Below are 21771 nucleotides of genomic sequence, written 5' to 3'. Positions count from 1 at the left end.
TAATGCTGTCCGCTTGAATAATGCGTTTGCCCTTACATTTATTATTTATTATTCTATGTAACTGTGCCGGCATTCCTGCATGTTTCCTTTGTATTCTAACATTGCAGGGTTATCCTTTGTTCGATTTAATGAGACCAGTTTCTGACAGCAAAGAACTGGTGCACCACAATGAATAACGAAACATATCTTTTGGTGTTGCTATATCTAAACTGTTTTTAAACAAGATGCATTTTACAAAAAACGCCAATCTTCAGAATATTTCATTTCCGTTTCGGTGGATTAAAATGTATATAAATAACCAGCAATTACGTGGCGGCCGGCAGCGGCAGCAGTAAGCATGGCGCAAATATAGTGGTGTTTCTGGTTCTTTTCAATTATGGAATGATACATTATGGCTATAATTCCCACTAAGTTGTTGCCGAAAGGAAAAGCAGAAAAAGGGTGCTACAGCACTGGTGAAGCAAATAAAATATTCACCAATCTCCTGGTAATAAATTCTCAACTGCAGAAATGCTTCTATTTTTTTGGAGTATATTAAATTGGATCTTAAATTATTTCTTTCCTAACCTGATTACGTTGATATTTACGTTGAACAAAACCTTGCAATATGCAAAACAATATTATACTCACTTTACGCAGTTCTTGTGTCAAAGTTTCATTTACTATAATCGACTGATTTGTGCGTTAAAATTTAAAAAGATGATTAGATAAATTCTAATATTATTTATTGTTCAGTAGTGCCTTGCTCTTGAACATTGATGAGCGCTTCCAGTTGCTTTTGAATGTGCTTCAGCTGTTTAGAGTAGTCCTGCAAATAACAGCCGTTTGTAATTAAATGAAAAATAAACCATTTATACCATAATAATTTATACCTCCAACTTTGTTTGTTTAGCAGTTCCATCACAACTCACAGTCGAATACGGTTCCCTCGAACCATTGCTAAGCTCTGAATTTGCTAAATAAGTTGAGTCTCCTCTATAATATGGAACCTACAAAAATAATTACCAAAAAACAATAATCAATTTATATTCTCTACACTTCGATACGAAATATAACAGAAATGTAAACCTAATTTGTAGGACAAGAATTCCATTTACTTGGTCATAAAGAACAACCTTATCCACTTGACAGTTGTAAAGGATTTTGAAGTTCCTTCGAGCTACAGACATCATATTAGAAACCGAAAATTCGGTTAAAACAGTCTTCCATTATAGCCAATCTAATCTCCATGCACAGACAAAAAAGTTTCAAATCCACCAATCTCAACATGACTCGCTAGCAGTGTTGCCAGATCTACGGACTTATCCAAAGTTCTACGAGGAAAATTTATGTTAATACTCCTATGCTGCTAAAACAAACCATTCAATTTGACGGCAGATAGAACTCTTGACCATTATATTCGTTTATAGCATATTTTTTTTACGTTCAAGTATTCTGACCGTAATATGTTCATATTGATAGTAAGACTGATACTTTCCAAGTTGGATATGATTTCTGTGGTGCGATAGAGTTTAAAATCCTTTACTAGGAGCAATCCCGGTGCGGTAGTAAGCAAGCACGGCTCTCACGCCATGATCTTGTGTTCAAATCCCAACTCCGCAGAAGTTACGAATGACGCAAGCTGTTAAAGTAACTAAAATATTATTTAATAAAAACCTTTACTACTGTTAAGGGGCTGGTACCAAATGGTCGCAACACAAATAGTCGAATAACAAATAACCGAAATCTAAATGACCGAATTTCAACAACTGTCACAGAAGGCCGAAACTTTACTTGGCTGAAACACGACAGACCGAACCTCAATTTGGCCGAATCGCGAAAGTGTGTATCGAAAAGCTCAACATAAATAGATTAATTTTCTCGGAATGACTAAATAACTGTTCAATAAAAAAAATCAAACAAAAAACAAAATAAGCTGTACCACTATTTACCGCATACAAAACAAAAAACACATGCTTCAAGAAAGGCTTTGTTCAGCGCCTCACAAAAGGTACTGCATCAAGAAAATTTTCGTTGGTTTTTGTGAGCATTTACACCTTTTGAATAAAATTTTTCATCTATTTCTCTGCGCGAATCTAGAACGTTCCCCGGTCACGAATATTTTCGGCCGTATATGACATTCGGCCATTCGTGTTTCGGCCATTTGTGTTTCGGTCATTTGGGAATCGACTATTTGTACATAATTAGGTCATTAGATCTATCATAGTTGGGTAGTTACTGTCCTTACTCAACGTTACTGTTACGGACTGAACTAAGAAATAGCCCCTACTAGTCAGTAAACCTAGGAAAATGCAAGCATCTAAAGAAAGGGGAATTTTGCGGGGAAGGCTGCTCCCCGCAGTGACTGGGGCTTCAGATGACGGGTCGCGGTATAAGAATCAGAAATCATCTAGAAAAAGTTTGCTACTCATATGGTGTAAATCGGTCTCCTTATAGTAAAGGTAACTAATTTGCACCTAACGGAAAGAAACAAGCATCAATCATCTACACACTACTTTTTGTAGGTACTACAAATAACTAGAGTAAAAAATAAGGTACAGAGTGTGTGGTCTTGTTTTTCCGAGACTAGTTAAGGTACCAAAATTTTACGAGATGCTGTTTCCCTTCATTATTTGATATTTTTATAAAATCATAAAATCATCATAAAATCACGAAAATCATAAAAATATTTAAAAAAATTTAAATTCGGCTATTTGGATTTCGGTTATTTGTTATTCGGTCATTTGTGTTTCGGCCATTTAGTGCCAGCCTGCATTAATCAGTTTTACTCTTTTTAAGCGATAATTAAATGCGTCGACACAAGCACACTACAAAACAGCGATGAAAAGATGACTAAAATACGATATTTCCTTCGTCTCTTCGACAACGAGAGCGTAAAAGCGACGACAATGTGATAAAATTATGACGAAAAGAAGGCAAAAAAAATCATGAAAAGTTGACAAAAAGATGAGAAACGACAAAAATATGGAACGGAAAAAGCGCGAAAGCAGCATCAACAAAAAGTCGAAAAAAGCCAACAAGAAACCGCCAAGCCAAAGAAAACGGTGAAAAATGCCAGGAACAGCCGTCACAAAATACCAAAAAGGTGACGAAAATTCAATTAAAAGATGACAAAAACAACATGAAGGGACGACAAAAGTACTGCAAAGGGAAGAAAAAACTGATGAAAAGGCGCCGAAAATACAACAAAACATGAAAACATGACGAAAGAAGGACGAACAGAGTAAATAGACAACGTAGATGCAACGAAATGATTGCGAAGAGATTGTAAAAAGACAACAATGACAAAAAGATGATGACGAGAAAGCGAAAAGGTGCTGAAAAACGACAAAAGATAACAAATATGCGAAAATGCACTACAATACCAAAAAAAAGAGTTGCAAGAAATGCCATAAAACTAAAAATATGACGAAAAGACTGCAAACAGATGCAGCAAAGGCAATGCAAAGGTAATAAAAATGCGGCAAAACAGCGACATGAAATGCCAAAAAAAGAATACAAAATGATGATAAAAAGCCGCCAAGAAATACCAAATAAGACTATAAATAATGACAAAAGACCCACGCCCTCAAACCAAAAATGCCACAAAAAATGAAAAAAACGGCAACAAATCGCTGAAAAGGCACAAAAAGACGATGTAAAGGTGTCAGAAACCAGATGATGATAGTGCTAAACCCAAGTAACATTTTGGGTTTTATTACACTCTTATGATGGCATTTAAGACCAAAAATAGTCATGAAGACCGCCATAAGAGTACATTAAAGCTTACGTTGCTGCTTGGGAAATGATTGTACCGTTGTTTTGGGATGTATTTTATATTTTGTGATGTCAAAATCCCAGCCGGGTTCAAATCCCAGCCCAGCAGAAGTCACGAATGGCATAAGCTGTTAAAGTGACTATAACCTAAAAAAAAAAAAAATAAAAGAAAAAAAGCACCTATTCACAAAGTTTTAGGAAAAAATTGAATCTTCAAAATAATATGCCAATAACTGGCATTAATAAGAGCCATTTCTTGATCTAGCTTCACCAAAATCCAAATAAAACTATGTATATTTAGAATAAGTTTATCCGCATCGACAATTATCAAAAAGCAAGCTTATCGTGCAGTTGCCATTTCATTCTGTTCTATGCCATCTGAAAATATTCGCACTTGTCTGCTCTCTCATTCCGCGGCTGCAACCGTCAAGGCATGAAAATTGATTTACTTTAGCCAGTCCATGACTGCATATGTCGCCTGTGTGCAGCGTAATGCAGCACGCAAAGAACCTGAGCCTCTTAGTTGACGTCGAGATACGGCACTGATCTAACAAACAAGGCATTGCATGTTTGAATCTCAACGGGACGAGGCTGATAGAGTCAATAGAGACGTTGCACCAGCCCAACAATTGTTCTGCACTCTTACAACTGGCTGCGAAGAGTGTCGTAAAAACAGAAGATCATGTTTCCAAATCGGAAAGTAGCACCTAGGATTTGCTTTACTTTGTAGCAAGCAAAAAACGCAATCGAAAGTGAAACTTGTACAATAAATTTTCAAACGACGATATCTGAGTCGGATTACCACTGGTGCCCAAGCGAAGTAAAAATTTACCCAAGTCCAAGCGAAGTAAAAATTTACAATGATTAGCTCGGAAGAAAATGAATGACGATAATGGTTCTGCGTTTCTTTTTAAGTCGATTCAATAGTCTTTACATGGCAAGAAGACAGGACTACGTAACAACCACAAGTTTATTCTGTTTCTCTGTCTTGACGCAGCAGTAGCAGCAGCCACAACCACAAGCTTGGTGAATTTAATCGTTGTCCGTGCTTGGGAAGCAAGGCTAGTTATCAGCCAGGGTTGCCACATGCACAGATTATTCTGCGTTTAACAGATATTTGAAGGAAATCGCCTGTACAGAATCGGTATGCATAGAATACAGATTTTCGCCAAATTACACAGATTAAACAGATTTTTGTGCTTTTACATGAGAGTGAAAGAGACGGAAATAGTCAGCAAAATGACTCTCTATCTCTTTCACTCTCATTGTTTTGCATTGGATAGATTTTTGCACAGATATTTTTCCTCGCCGTACAGATTGTCAGATTTTTCCAACAAAAAACACAGAATTATATGTGGGTTATCACACGGAAAATTTATGGGAAAATTTTAACTTGAAAGTTTCCGTTGATTTTACCATGTCTTTTCTAAAAATCCATACAATTGCTGCAGCTTTTATAAATCGAATGGTAACCGAACCTTCAAAATCCGTCCAAAATGGGAATATCTATAAGCGTTCAAAATCTTGCATTCTTTCGTGGCAAAATGACAAAAAATTAAAAACAAAAAACGAACAAAAAAAAACAAAGAAGAAAGGCGAATGAAGAAAGATCAAAAGCGAAACTCAATTGTTTGCGTTCAGTGAATTCTAACAACACTGCTTGTGTCAGTCAAGGATGGTACGATCACTGTGACTCAATTTTGATTCATTTGACAATACCGTCTCAGACAAGCAAAATTTGGAAAAGTTATTTATGGGAGATTTGTGAGACTGTTAATTATCTACAATAATGTTGAATAAAGCTTTGCTGTATCTTTTGTATTCACGGTGCTAGAATGCTGCTACACCATTGGTAACCAAAACCAAGTGAACGTTAATTTGATTATCAACGGAGTAATAGCCGCAAAGCATTATAAATATAAAAGATACAGCTTATCTTTATTCAGCAATATAGTAGACATTAACCTGTTCCACAAATGTCCCATATATAACTGTTTCAAATTTTGCTTGGCTGAGAAGGTACTTTCAGATGAATAAAAAATGAGTCAAAGTGATCGAGCCATGCCTCGTGGCCAGTGAGGCACGTTAAAATCTTTATGACTCTAAAGGTTTCTCTACAAATTACTATCACGATTTTAGATTATTTAGTATTTAATTATTTTCATGTTCGTTTTTCCACTATATTGATATTATCTTTTCTGATGAATAAAAAACTCAATTTGAATAGCCCCGATAAATTTACGGGCTATTGACGAGTTTAGAAAAAGATTCAGAGTATGCCTACTGCATTATTCGCAATTTTGAAAGAAGACTTTGAACGGATTGAATTAGGATTTATACGTCTGGAAAGCTTAATTTGGTATTCACATTTTGCAAAATGCAATTCTTCAGATTATATTGAAGTTTTGAATAGCTGCTTGGTACGGTTTAATCAGAATTACCGACGCAAAAAGATTGTGTGCCAGTCAGACAACACTATTCACACCAATTTGGTTCCAAAAATTGAACTATACAATTATATTGGCTAACACACATTATGGATCTAAAACCAAAGACAGACCAAAGACATTTAGGAAATTCCATAGAAAATGAAACAGTTATGCGCAGAATAGGTGACAGCATCAATAAGCTAAAAGTGGTAATTTGGCGCTTTGATATATGTATACTGTATTCATGGAAACATCTAAAGCTTTTCCTAACCGTGTTTTGGATTCCTAAGGCAATTATCTTTGAAATTTTTAAAATATTTTCGGAGATAAAAGAAAATAAAAGGGTTTGACAAAAACGGGTCTTTTCTAAAGAGCGAGATCCAACTGGCACCAAATTTGGGATTTTTGCTTTCTGAGCTAAAACAAACAATCTGACAAAATTTGGTTTTAATCCGAAAAGGTAGTTTGATCTTTTTCTCGGTCACTTTGCCCCCAATAATATAACATTAGCATTTTAAAGTAAAACTAGAGCTCCGGGGAAAATGATTGTATCGAAATAAGACTCTCATTTCTCGCCCGCACAATCGATAAAATTTCAAACACTCCATCTATAAATATCGCACTTCATCGATCACCGGAAATCGATGTCCTAGCAAATAAATCAGCTTATGGCGAAACTCTAGATTGATTCCGGCGAAGCTATTATATTACAGCTGCTGCCACCCACAATATATAATGGCTTGACCTCGTTCAAGCCATGTTTCTGCACGGTAAGATAAAAGTCAGATTCAGCATTAAACATACCACCGGTCGGCCGCCCACAAACCAGCCAGAACAAGTGGCTGTGGGGCTGACCGCTACCCTCTGTCAGGATGAATTTATAACACCTAAACGGCAGCTAAGCCCAACGATACGGTACGGTACGAGGACGAGGAAAGCGATGCAGGTCCTCAGCCACATTAGTAAAGTCGATATCGAACATGAGATTGTAAAAGTAGAAGGGAAAAGGCAAGTTTTATTACCCGTTCGATATCCTCGTAGAGTTTCTGCTTCTGGTGTTCCAGCTGTTGAATGGCCTGATTGTATCGCAATTCCAGAGAACGATTGTCCACTAATTTCGAATGTGTGTCGTATCGTCTAGCATGCAGCTCCATTTGCTGCAGCTTGATATCTTCTTCGGCAAACATCATGTCCGTTTCCTCCCGTTGCCGCTGTGAAGAATCAAATGGATCCATGGGAATTATTGTTGACGAAATAAATAATGGATCTAGGACCGATTTTATTTGAAATTTATAATTTATTTGAAACGTGCAAGCAGAATGGCTGTAACTGGGTGTGCCTTGTTCGGAAAATTGATGAAAGCAGGTCCTGTGTTAGACAACTTTACAATAAGTTCATGATTTATGTACCCATTAAAACGCAGAAACTAGTACAGCAACGCTTATTGTGTGTCACCTACCTCGCGCTGTAGTGTTTTCAACAAACTATCCAGCTCGGTTTCCCTCGCCGCAGCATTCTGACGCAACTCAGCATTCCAGCGCTCCCGAAGGACTTCATTTTCTTGCTCTCGAAGTTGTTTCTTGTGCAACAATAGCAGCTTTCGCTGCATTTCTATTCGTTTCTCCTCGGTGGACAAAGCTTCCTCGAATTTTCGTTCCACTTCTGCAATGTAATCAGAGATTATGGTTTTTGTTGTTTCATACGAGCAAACTTACATTCTACTTGAAAACCCAACGTGTGAACTAGCACCCGTCCTATCTAATGCTGGTCATTCGACCAAATTTGCATATATTTGTGTGTTTGACTATGACAAAGGTTTGAGTAGAACATAAATTAAATGGAAATTCCTTTTCAAAAATGTTAAAGAAATTTTGGAAAGTTTTTTAAATTTTGACTTTCTAAGGAAAGAGTAAATATGTTTATTATTTATGGAACACGATGTCTCTCATGACGGTGTCTTGGCTGAGACTTCATCTGATAAGCGGGACCTAAATTTTTTGCGGGTAACCCAAATGATATCGATCTTTTACGGTATCCCCAGCAAAAAGAAATTGTCAAATCAAAATTTCTGGTCACAAAACAGTCCATTATCATTGTCTACGTGGCACTTTTCTGTGCCAAACCGGCGTTCCCAGACTCTTTTTTCCAAGAAAAATGTCCTCATCATGCCAACGCTCCACAATCCGCACGAAAATGCTACTTTCTAAGGAAGGAACAACATTGGCTACTCGACAACAATGTGCGATGCGACTGGCTTGCTTATTAACATAACCGCCAAGATAAAAATGTGCCACTTCATTTTTCGAGCCAAATGTTTATCGATTCTGAGAGGCTCCAAGGCCCAAACTGTAAAGCGATTTTGTCGCTCGTTAAAATTCTATTATAAAATAAACCATTTGGTGGTACCAGAGTTTGGTGGTTTTTTCAAAATCAAAATTAGAGTTTAAGAGGAACTATTTTTCAGTTCAGTCGATACTTACGTTTGTTGGTGTTATCGACACTGAAGTAAAATTGACCAAACAGAAGAATAAAAACTTAACGCATTCCTCTAATAGGTTCATTCTGCTTGTACTCGGTTCGTTGAAAGACTAGCCTAAGAAATACCCAAGTAATATGTTTGTTGTATAATAGTTTATTAGACTATTGTTCAGCTAATTCTCGTGAAACAAGTGCCTAGAAAGCTATTATACAACAAAAATGTTACTTGGGTAGCCTTAAGTTTCTGGAAACAGCGTTCACATTAATCTGTTTCAAAATTTGGGTAGCCTTGAGGTAGTTTTCCGATGAAAACAGCTTTGGTCGCGCCTTTTCTCCAGAGTATTCATGCCAACCAGTACATATCGATTTTTGTAAGGCGGCAAGTTTTTTGGAATAATCCAAGGTAAAAACCTTAAAGCTTTGGGAATAAATTTTTTGGAACTGCTCCGATCCTTTTGATCCAGACATCATGATATAAACGCAACACCACGGCTGCCGTTTCAAATATAGACCGCAAAAACGAGAAGTACAGTACCCTCAAACAGTACAACCGAAAGTTATGTGTTAAGTAAAATTCCGAGGTCCTTGAAAATTGAAACTCTATCGATCAGTTGATTCCCAAACTTGTACTGCCCGTATAGTGGATGCTGATTTCCATGAGATTTGCCGAACTAGATCATCATCTATTGTAGCAGCTTACAATCCTCAGTAGACTTCAAATTTTCAGGTCACCAGCGTAGAACAGTCTGCATCCCGCGGGTATAGTAAAGCAAACATCGTTGCTAAATCTGGAGAAAAGTAACGGTCCAAGGTTACTCCCCTGTAGTAAACCAGAAAGGCTTCCAAAATCATTCGATTCGTGGGGGGTCCAGTTTCACGCATAAACCAATCGATTTTGGTGATTAAAATCTTCTGGTTGACTCTGTCAAATGCTGATTTCAGATCCGTGCAAACAGTGCAGTGTGACTTAAATTGTATTAAGTTTCAAAAAAATACATCTCGAAGGGAAGACGCTGTGCCAATCGGCTCAAACATAAGATTTTACTTGTGAGCTACTCACTGACTAATGTTTCTAACTGCTTGAATCCTGCACTTACAATTAGTGATGTTACGCCACGGTAATCAGAGTTATTCCTGTTTCCTCTCTTCTTGAACAGCACTGGAAACACCATCGAGTTCTTCCATCGGCCCAAAAATGTCGATTGGCAGCAGTTCTGCAGATGAAACGCAATGGTCCTCACAGAGCTCTCGTAGGCACATCTCCTCAAAACAAGCATGGAGATTTTATCAAGCCCTGCAGCAGTGGACGATTTAATTCCTCTTATAACTTCAATGTGTCCATATTGGAGAACTATTTGCTCAAATCTCGTCTAGTCGCACCCCCTTTAGTCTTAACACTAAAAAATAAAAGAACGGTTCTAACTGAATCAGGCCTACCTCAGGGGCGACGGACGACCCAGAATGAACTCACCAGAATCGAATGATATATTTTATATTAATGACTCACCAAAATCGAATGATACATTTTTCGACAAAGTTTTTGGTTTTAAGTTAGCCTAAAATAAAGGGAAATTTCCCCACCTATTCTGTTTCCTTAGGCGAGTTCTCCATGCGAGAATCGCTTCCTCCTATTTTGACACCTGTCGAATTGTTCCGCGCGTCCATCTCGCTTACGCTATTTATTCTTGAGCCCCAGTGTAAAAGGAGGTCAAATCAATTGACAAACAAAGTCAGTTAAGCGGAGCGCCTTTCTGCATTCTCTTCACCTAACTCGTGCTTTTTGAGACGACGGCGGTAACGACGAGAGGCAACCCTTAATTGCCTAAGCGGCTAGCGATAGCAACGGAGCCGGTCTCGTTGTACTAGCCGTGCAAAATTCTTTGTATGTTTACTAAGCATTAGCTGTTCTACTTCTTGACCAACACGGCTACTTTTAATTTGCTATGAATTGACCGGGATTCAATTCCTCATCGCCATCATCGTCATCGTTGACGTCGTGACGACGAGCCACGCTATTTCAAGCAGTCGTCACAATTCAACTCAATCTTAGGCCACTCGTCGCCAAATTCCCTGGAGTCTTAAAAGTCATAAATCCCCTTCGATCTGGTCGAGCCCTCTTGTTACTGGTGCCGTCCGGTGGGGTTATTGAAGAGAACCGTTGTCCTAGTACTGTCCTCTGATATTCTTACGACGTGTCTGGCCTACTGTAGCCTACCGACTTTTGCCAGATGTACAATAGAAATTTCAACAAGCAGTTCTTGTATCTCGTTATCCATAAGCCTTCACCACTCACTGCTTTCAGTTTGCACTCTGCCAAATAACGTCCGCTTTCTATAACTTTCCGGTCGAATACGTCAAAGTAGGCCCGATTTGTTGCTTGAATGCGCAACTAGATCTTCTTATTAGTGTTATTGTCCACAATCACTAGCAATCCCTAATACAAACACTTATCTATCGCTTCTAGCTCACCGTCCGTGGAAAATGTCCTAGACTCCGCTTTCCGTCTGGCGTAGATTGCCTTCGTCGTCGCAAAATTCCTGGCTATGATATCAAAGTCATCTGCAAAAGCTATGTGTTGGCTACCTGTGCTAAAAATCGTGCCGCTCTCAACTTCCACCCATCTCGAAGAGACTCGAGAATGTCCCGAAATGCGCACAACAAACATATCACTCGATCCAGACCAGTCGCGTCAGCTTGTCTGAAGAATCATGTTAGTGCATTATATGCCATAGCTGGTCTCGTTCGACAGTACCATACGCTGCTTTGAAGTCACTAAAGATGTGATGCGTGTCCAGCTTGTATTACCGACACTTCTGATACCGTTAGGCACGAATGAATCCCGTCTAATAATTCCCTACAAACTCTTGTACTGTCGGTGACAACCGGCATAATATGATGTGGAAGAGTGCCTTGTAGGTGGCTTTCCCCAGTATTATGCCATGGAAGTTGCAGCAGTCGAGCCAGTGATCGTGTTTTGTAGATGTACACGAACAGCTCCCTTCATCTCTTTCTCCGGTAGATTGTCCTCTACCCAAATCTTAGAAATAACACATCATAGGCTCTCTGCCAGGTTTCTCCATCCTGTTCATAGACGTCTGCTGGTAAGCGTTTCTTACCACCTAGTACCGCGATAGCGACCTCTCCGTTGGTCGAGCGTATTCTGTCCCAACCGTCTTCGAGGACTAAAGCAGCTAACTCCTCGAAAGAAGACAGTACCTCATGTTGTATTTGCTCGTAGTATGTAGTATTTGCTGTAATTGGAAAAATGGCCCTTTATCCTCAACAGACACATCCTCTCGTTGATCACCTTCCAATCTATCACGCGATCTTGCATTCTACTCACAGCCTGCGTTTAGGCTGGCAAACCCGTGCGATGGACCGGAGACTCGCGCTTCAGGTAGGCCCGCGCTTGTTGACGACTACTGTGTTACCTGACTCATAACGAACCCCTATGTCCAAAATTCTAAAATCTCGCATGCTTTTAGTTTTGGAGTAAACATGTAATGTCTTATGTTATATAGTTGATATTTGTATGCTCTATTCGAATTTATGATCAATTAAACGAAAATCCACAAAGTTAGTGAGTTACGAGACCCTCCCCCGTATATAACGTAAATTCGTTATGAGTCAGGTAACACAGTAGAGACAAATGTTAAAAATTCTAGTGAACAATCCCTGGCTGTAAACAACACATTTGGTTGTTCAGAAATATTTGCATGATTTCCATTGTTTCCTTTCCTCTTTATTTAAATGTAGAGTGTAGTGTTAAGAAAAAATCGATGAAATTGGGCCTCGCTGCTTTAGAATATGTCGTAACATAATGTGCCAAAAGACTCGGCTCTGCTTGCACGCCGATTGTTTACGGAGAATTCGATCCATTGGGCAGCTCTATTGAACTGATGAAATAAAGGGGAAAATCACAGATAACTCTATCCGCAACGAGTTTTTAAGGAACTCTCCGTTGCATGGAAGTTAACATGCATACCAACACGGTAAATCTACGGAAACCGCACTGTACTGCGTTGCGGCGTTGATTGAGAAATCGCTCAAACAGCAAGAAACGTCACTTTGTGTTTTCCTTGATATTGAAGGCACTTTGGGTAACGCGTCCTTCGCTTAAATTTTTACGGCTCTCTTTCAAAATGAAATCGACTACAATGAGCTAGATTTAAGTAATGCTTTCAAGCAGAGAAATTACAGCATCATTAGGATATATATCGGTTACGATTTCGGCGATGAAAGGAAGTCCACAAGGAGTTCTCTCACGCTTGCTGTGGTGCACCGGTGGCCGACGCAGTCCTTCACAAGCTATTGCAGCTTGGTAACGAGACTATTATAAACACATGTTATGATGTTTACAAGAGGGGTTTAATATAAACCCTACAAAAACAGTCGTTATACCATTCACTAGGCGAAGCAAACATACCATTACTCCCCCTATACTGATTAGTACCAGGCTGAGCTTCAGTAATGAAATCAAACCCCTCGGAATAATTCTGGATAAAAAACTGAACTTGGCTTTCCACAGATTATGCTGTTAAGAAAGTATCTCGTTGGAATCACATGTGGCGTTTTAGACTAAACAGTTAACTACGCTCAATCAGGGGACTGCTAACTGGACACAGTCCCGCTTTTCATCATTTAAAGAATGTCGGTTGATACCGACATCTGCCGCTTTAATAACTCTAAACTTGAGAATTCATTGCAACCGCTGTGCAATTACGAGGCTCTTGCTTTATTTAGGCATAACGATAACTTCTTCGGAAGCTTCCTTCCTAAAGCCCAAAGTCCAAAAGGTCATAGATTTTATTAACCATATAGCACCAAATTGAGACACAGGGTTACAACTATCCAGCTCAACTTCATCAACGGGTATGAACAGTCTGTAAACTGTGTATAGCAATCGAATCCTACCCAAAAAGACAATAATTAAAACTGTCATAGTAGCTTTTTAACCCAATGCCCGTATGGCAAAAAAAAGGTTGCGTTGCTTAATTTGCACATGCCCTCGCGCACTGTAACGCCGGCTCTGATTCTACCCAACACTTCTTCTTCTTCTTCAGCAGCATAGAGCCGGGGTGGCTCGTGCTGTTTCAAGCACTCATCTCCATTCAACTCGGTCTTGGGCTACTCGTCGCCAATTTCCTAGTCGTCTCAGAAGTCGCAAATCGCTTTCGACCTGATCGAGCCATCGTGCACGTTGGGCCCCTCTGTTCCTGGTGCCGGTAAGGTTGTTGAAGAGAACTATTTTCGTCGCACTGTCGTCCGGCATCCTTACGACGTGTCCGGCACACCGTAGCCTGCTAACTTTCGCTAGATGTACGATGGGAGTCTGCCCAAGCAATGCCTGTAGGTCGTGATTCATACGCCTCCGCCACTCTCCGCTTTCAGTTTGTACTCCGCCAAATATCGTCCGCTCGAACACGGCAAGGGCGCGTATGTTCTCTTTGAGCAGCGTCACGGCTTTAAGTCCATAAAGAACTACCGGTCTAATAAAGGTTTTGTACATTGTTAGCTTCGTGCGGCGGCGTATGCTTCCTGAAGCGTTTTACGAAGGGCAAAGTAGGCCCGATTTCCCGCTTGGATGCGCCGCTGGATCTCCTTACTAGTGTTGTTATCCGCGGTCACCAGCGATCCCAAATACACGAACTCCTCTACCACTTCTAGTTCGTCGCCGTCAACGGTTACCGTTCGTGGGAGGTGCGCGTTTGTTTTCTTTGAGCCTCCTCCTTTCATGTATTTGGTCTTCGACGCATTTATTTTTAGCCCAATTCTCCTAGACTTCGCTTTCAGTCTGGCGTAGATTGCCTCCGCCGTCGCAAAGTTCCTGGCAATGATATCGAAGTCGTCTGCAAAGCCTAGAAGTTGGCTACTCTTCGTAAAAATCGTGCCTCTCGTTTCGATCCCCGCTCGTCGGATCTCCCCCTCAAGAGCGATGTTGAACAGCATGCAGGACAGACCGTCACCTTGTCTCAACCCTCGCCGCGTCTCGAAGGGACTCGAGAGTGTCCCAGAGATGCGTACGAAACACATCACTCGATCCAATGTAGCTCTGATCAGTCGCGTCAGTTTGTCCGGAAAACCGTATTCGTGCATTATCTGCCATAGCTTGTCTCGATCGACTGTATCGTATGCTGCTTTGAAATCAATAAAGATGTGATGCGTGGGCACGTTGTACTCCCGACATTTCTGCAAGATCTGCCGGATTTTAAAAATTTGGTCCGTAGTTGCGCGAGCCCCCATGAAACCCGCCTGATAATTCCCTACGAAACCTTGTGCTATCGGTGACAGCCGGCGTAACAGGATCTGGGAGAGTACCTTGTAGGCGGTGTTTACCAGCGTAATACCACGATAGTTGCAACAGTCTAGCCGATCATCCTTTTTGTAGATGGGACAAACCTCTCCTTCCATCTATTCCTCCGGTAGCTTTTCCTCCTCCCAAATCCTCGAAATAACCCAGTGTAGAGTCTTTGCTAGCGTTTCGCCGCCATGTTTATAAAGGTCTGCCGGTAGACGGTCCTTCCCAGCGGCTTTATTGGTCTTCAGCAGCCCGATTTCTCGTTTGACTTCTTGGAGATCAGGTGCTAGGACATTACTATCTTCCATGAGCGCTCCTAGGTTAATTTCTGTTCCGCCTCCTTCTGCGACTTCGCCATTGAGGTGTTCATCGAAGAACTGCTTCCACCTGTCGACCACCTTGCGCTCGTTTGTAATTAGATTCCCTCCCTCGTCCCTACACATGTCAGGTTTCGGTGTGTAGCCCTTCCGAGTTTGGTTCACCTTCTCATAAAACTTGCGCGTGTCATTAGCTCGGAATAGTTGCTCTAATTCTTCACGATCTCTGTCCTCCTTTTGGCGCTTTTTTCTCCTCAGAATCGTGGTCAACTTTTTTCTCCTCCACCGCTTGATGGCATTCCCCATCAAACCAATCATTTTGTGTACTCCGAGGCTCAATACCTAGTGCCGCGATAGCGGCCTCTCCGATGGCCGAGCGTATTCTGCCCCAACCGTCTTCGAAGTTTGAAGCACCTAACTCCTCGGAAGAAGGCAGTGCCTCATTCAGTACTCGCGCGTAGTTCTTGGCAGCTTGTGGGTTCTCTAGCTGTCTGCCTGCCTGTTCAGCCGAGGAGGGCGGCTTTGACGTGACCGGTATACGGTGGACGGCTTTGAGCGCACATGTACTGCTACTAGGTAATGGTCAGAATCAATATCCGCACCCCGACGGGAGCGTACGTTCGAGATGTAAGAGAACAACCGGCCCTCTATGAGAACGTGCTCAATTTGGTTCATTGTACGTTGGTCAGGTGATCTCCAGGTGGCTTTGTGGATATCCTTGCGCGAGAAAAAGGTGCTTCGGATCAACAGGCCTCGGGAAGTTGCGAAGTTTATACATCTTTGGCCATTATCGTTTGTGTCGGTGTGCAGGCTATGGGGTCCTACCACCGGTCTATACATTTCTTCCCTACCGACCTGGGCGTTCATATCCCCGATGACGATCTTGATGTCCCGTGACGAGCAGCTGTCGTACGTAGCCTCCAGCCTCGCGTAGTACGCTTCTTTCTCATCGTCGGGTCTACCTTCGTGCGGGCAGTGCACGTTTTTTTTTTTTTTGCTATAATTGAAGAAACGTTTTTTTTTTTTTTTGCTATAATTGAAGAAACGGTCCTTTATCGTCAATACACACATTCTCTCATTGATTGCCTTCCAATCCAATCACGCGATCCTGCATTCCGCCCAGCACTACAAAGCCCGTTCCCAGTTCGTTGGTAGCGCCACCGCTCTGGTAAAACTGGGCCTTTCCGCCACGGATCTTCTATACCTTATCTCCTTTGCGACAGATTTCCTGCAGAGCTGCGATGCCGAGTTTGCGGGTTTCAAGCTGTTCAATCAGCACCTGCTCGCAACCTGCGAAATTTAGCGATCTGCAGTTCCAAGTACCGAGACTCCATTCGTCGTCCTTGTTCCGTCGCCTAGGTCGATGCCGAATATTCCGCTCCGAATATTCCCTTCAGTGTCTCTTTTGCTAAACACGCTCTTTCGTGTTTTACGCGCACCAAGAAAAGGCAGTCGCAAACGCAGTGTGATAAATTTGCTGCGTGCTTTACCACACCAAGAGCCGCACTCTGCGCGGCTGAATTGTACACCCTGCGCTGGGTCAGTTGAAGTGGTGTGGTTGAAAAAAACATTTTTACTGTTGCGTCGCCTGATCCGTACTAACTTAACATAGACCATATTAGTTGTTCAGTGCAGCGTGTATTTTCACTTTTAAAAGGGCAGAAAATTTGTAAATACAAAACAAGTTTTTTGCGTTGATTCCGCGCGGAGTGTGGCAAAGGGCAGCACCAAGTGCTGTTTGGATGATCACTCACTGGGCGATTTTCACCGAGTGCTGTCGTTCGCTCCCACTCCGCTTTCGCTCGTACGCTGTGTGCATATTAGCTGTAGAGGTGTGTTGCCGAATCGCCCTGTGCGACAAGGCATAATATTGAAACATTAGGCGCATAGTGAGAGCGAATGACAGCCCTGTTTGAAACCATTTCAAAATCCATGATGGAGGATAGTAGTTTGGCATTGTATGCGCACTAAAATTCCACAAATGTGAACCTTTTTAGAACGATGATAACTGTTAGAATTTGATTTGATATTTTTTCCTAAAGACGCTCTTATCTAATGGAATCTGATGGTTGAGAGTGAAATACATCATCAAAATATATTTTATAACGACTTTTTTTGTCCGAAGCCCCCTGTTTTCCCGCATCCTACTTACCTCGCATACGATTGTCATGCTCTTCCTGCACTCTATTGTTCACCATTCGATTCTGCAGCATTCGTTCAAGCTTTTCCATTTCTAATAATTTTGCCTCCAGCCGATTTTGTTCCGTTTTGAGACAATCAATTTCACTTTCTTTAACACTGATCACTTGTTTTGGATAATTGTTGAACTTACTATAGGTAGAACTGCTGTTGCTGTTGCTGCTGCTGCTGCTGCCGACCCGTTCTCCAGCATTCCAGCGTTGTTTACAACGGAACGAAAAAGCCGGATTACCGTCCTGTACGACGGTTCCAATCGAAACAAAGGATTTCATATAATACTTCGGATGGATGTTATCAGTGCATCTCTCTTCTAAATCATATGCCTTTTTCAGCACCCTATTGACTTCTATCGATGCTGGCTCGCGGAAAAGCGCTGCGATTTCTGCCTCCGTGGTGCAGCTGGTGATGATTGTACGGTGGGCCGCATTGTATGCTGCGATAAAAAATACCATAAAATAGGATTCGTTCGAAAGCACATGATCCCAGAGCCGGTTCCATTGATTGCCCGGAAAAGTTTCCAGGAAAGCCGTTTCCATCATTGTCAACGCGTAAATACGCGAAGATATATTGCGCTCGCGATAAAAATTCATCAACTTGGGCTCATACTCGCTCAGGACGTTGTCTACCATGCCCAAATAGTTAAACGGTTCCAGCGGAGCGAACTCAAACCACAGCTGGCAGTGGTTAAGTAGAATGGTGGCCACGGTTTCGAAGCAAGTAAGTGAATCGTGCTGATAGAGCCTCACAAAAGGATACACGAACCGGGGCAGAAAATCACAGTGCGCAAAAACCGACGTCCAGTGTGCCAGGCAGGAAACAATTTTTTTCATACCCCGAACCTGGCGAGCCTCGAAATTGGCAAATCTTTGCTCATAGTTCGAAACGCAAGGATGGTGTCCTTTCAAAAGCAATACATTGAAACAATCGCCGTTCTGGGGCAGCTCCAGCAAGCTGCGCCAAATGGTACTTCGGTGTCTCTCCGGGTACTCGCCGAATTCCAACAGTATGGGCCGCAGTCTACTTCTGACCAATGTTTTGGAAAGCTGAAACAGAATGAAATTTATGAAATAAATAAAATCAGGAAGCAAGAATTGAAAAGTAAATCTTTTTTAACGTGTGTTAATGTGTTAATAGTTATCACAGACAAATATTTCAATTATCCTTTGTAATCATCTCCACGATATCATCCATAAAAAAACTCCACCGTATAAAATAACGTATAATAAAATGTCTATTTTCGGCAAGGAACAAAGATCACCAATGTTGACGAACTAACCGCCTAGTTTGAGATAATCATCACTGGACTTGCGGCACTTCCGTTCAAATTTGTCCGAGCACGATGAACGTTTAAGATTGCGCCATAAGCGCCACCAAGTGGCTGTTTGCTTGCTAACCTACCTTATCATGGATCCTTTCAAGCCGTCTGTCTAAATTAGGCTTGCTCATTTTGCGGAAAACGGATGCGCTCGGCCCGGAAGCCGTTGAAATGGATGACCCTACCGTAGCAGAAGGCGCGTACAGCGAACTCAGCGAAGAAGGGGTAGCAGCAAAATTATTGCTCGTTGCCGGTTCATCCAGCTTCTGCAGCCACCGTTGTTGCTGACAATGTGTACTCGCTCCTGTAGGTCGCGAATGTACAGTTTTTTGACCATCCGCTGATGGTAATTTTTTCGGTGTCAAGGCACACAAATGGGATTCTAAATTGTGAACCAGGATTTCGCCGCTTTTCAGGATGTTTGCAACCATTTTTCCATTGTAGGATAGACAGAATTTATAACATTTGCTTTCCGTACTGCGGACTATGTACATTTTTTGGTATTCAGCCAAATTTAGAGCCAGCAAATTATTTTCAATGGTCCTAGCTACTATGATAAAGTCCGCTTTAGAATGAACTGGCCGATCCACGGTTACAACCCCAAAACTTGCAATGTACAAATTGGGAAGAATAAATATTTTACATATTTGCCAGGCATCACACGATAGGACTATCAGAGTGTTATCCAAACAATTCACGATAAGAAACTTCCCATTCTTAGTGAACTGAGCACATTTGATGAATCCTTGCGTACGCTCATTTCCGGTCATACGCTGAATCACTTTCTCGATTCCTCGCCTGGATTGATCCCCAGTGTCGCACAGAAACTCAGTGTCTTCTGCTACCCATGTCTCTACTTTAAATTGTTTCTGGTAAAGTGCCTGCAACCGCCTTAAGTTCACCTCTTTAGTAAGCTTAAAGTTGTAAGTCCAAAGCCTTAATACACCATCAAGGCAACAACCGAGTAGTGAACTTGCTCTTGGTACCCATTGAAGCTGATCAATGCGGCTCATTGCATCTACCGTTCCGTAATTCAATTGATGTACTTCAGTGAAATTGCCTGTGTCATACAGCTTGGCCCCCTCAGATGTCGTTACCAAGCACAGCATCAAAGGCAATTTTTTGCCTGATTTCGCTTTTAGTTCATCTTTGGTCCCGAGTCTTTCAACGTGTGTACTTGAAACAGATTTTTGGTTTAGATTTGAATGATGTTGACATTTTCCATAAAGAGGCGGAAACGATACCGTTGTAATTGGAGCACGATGAGCCTTCAAACGAATAGGCTTCTCACCAGTTTCTGACGAAAAAAAAAGAAAAAAATACCAACAAATAGGTTCAGATAGATTTAGCTGAAATCTAATTTCAGCTTACTTAGCGTACTCATCGGCTTGTTTACTCACCGCAATTGATTACCGATATGATCCCTTCTTGATTTCCCAGAATGATGTCACTCGTTTCCGGGATAAATTCAACGGCGGTGATATTTTTGAAACATTCGTTCAGCACCCAGTAACTTTCGGTTACCAGCTCGAATATAAAAATATTTCCTCTGAAATATGTGTAAAAATTGCTCAAAATGTTTGTTTAAACGAAATTGTGGCATTTAATTGTCATATCTCACCTGTGGTCAACTGCAGCTAATTTTTCATTGCTACGACTGAAGCAGGCATGAACAAATCGTACCCTAAGAACACGACCATTTTGGTGGATTGTATGGTGAATATTGAGTATTGTCCTGCAAACAAAAATAATAACGAAAATAGAGTTTTGACAAAGATTAACTATAAAAAAACAGACGAGTAAAAGTTTTTGAAAGAGTCCTTCCAACTTCCAGGTTTCATGTACGCGATGCCTTATAAGTTGAAAGATTTGAGACACATTGTTTGGTTTTGTTTTGTCGAAGCACATTTTATTTTGAGAACTCGGTCATATATTTCCCATCACAAAAGAAAACTAATGCTTTTGATATCCAACTTATACAAGCATCTTGCGATATTTTTCGTCATTTCTAAGTCCGATATTCAAAATTCACAATGCCTTGACAGTTCTGTAGACTGCAACAGAAAGAACGATCCATATTTGATTAAAATTTTTAGCTGCCTGGGTCTTTTAGAGAGATTTTCTACAACCTCAATGTGGAAATACTTCAAAGAAGAAAGAACAATTGTGACCGTAAGAGATCTGATGTTCCTAACTGCATTGCGTGCCAAAAGTATGTTTTCAAAAGCATATTTTGGGTTGAAAAACTTATTCAATCGCCAGTTTTCGTAAGAATACCGGAAGAATGGGTTAAAAACTGTGGACATCTGGATTACACCGTGAGCGATGGTTTGGATGATCTGATAGTGGAGTAAAGGGTTATGATAGAGAGGAGCAAAAGAAGGAGTGGGATTAAAAGGTTAAGATGGACGCGAGAAACGGAAGTGTGTGTGTGTGTGTGTGTGTGTGTGTGTGTGTGTGTGTGTGTGTGTGTGTGTGTGTGTGTGTGTGTGTGTGTGTGTGTGTGTGTGTGTGTGTGTGTGTGTTTTTACGTGAGGAAACGCTCTTTGCTAGGCACGCTAATGATGTATGTGGCACAGAGTGGGACTCTAACCCGCTAAAAACCTCACGGGCCTCCGACCTTAACCCCCCCAGAACTACCATTAAGTATTACTCCGGGGGGAAGCTGTGTTTGTACACTGCTCCATACACCTGTCGAGACGTGCACCGATGCTGGGACAGCGAGCAACTTAACGTCCATCCCTTCACGGCCACCCTCGCAGGATTTCTTTCTGAGAGTGTTGTTATTTTGTCAACTTTCACTCTGCTATCGTCAACTCGAGTAGTCCACGGCGGTGAAGCTACCCTACTCCGTCGAGAAGTTCCCCGGCGATGAAACATACCCCGAGACCGATTACATGAGACTCTATTTAAGGACTCAACCGTTGATCCTCGCGCCATTTTCGTTGCAGCGCCGACATAATTTGTATGATGGTTCGA

The 21771-nt window shown here is 41.3% G+C and overlaps 1 protein-coding gene across 1 annotated transcript in view; it reads right to left on the bottom strand.

Moving 5' to 3' along the window:
- Positions 1–124: 124 nt before the first annotated feature.
- Positions 125–21771, bottom strand: part of LOC128738407 (TBC1 domain family member 31) — a 35326-nt gene continuing 13679 nt past the window's right edge. Inside the window, exons 2-9 of the mRNA XM_053833505.1 lie at positions 20414–20527; positions 20193–20341; positions 18876–20089; positions 17431–18520; positions 7645–7847; positions 7208–7396; positions 873–989; positions 125–808 (exon numbers count right to left, since the gene is read on the bottom strand). Coding sequence (XP_053689480.1) covers positions 725–808; positions 873–989; positions 7208–7396; positions 7645–7847; positions 17431–18520; positions 18876–20089; positions 20193–20341; positions 20414–20527 — 3160 coding nt within the window. The 3' untranslated portion in view covers positions 125–724. The remainder of the gene's footprint in view (positions 809–872; positions 990–7207; positions 7397–7644; positions 7848–17430; positions 18521–18875; positions 20090–20192; positions 20342–20413; positions 20528–21771) is intronic.

Source organism: Sabethes cyaneus, chromosome 2 (assembly GCF_943734655.1).
Source record: "Sabethes cyaneus chromosome 2, idSabCyanKW18_F2, whole genome shotgun sequence".
Lineage (NCBI taxonomy): Eukaryota > Metazoa > Arthropoda > Insecta > Diptera > Culicidae > Sabethes > Sabethes cyaneus.
Note: the sequence above shows the minus strand (reverse complement) of the source record. Positions and strands in the feature narration are given on the sequence as shown.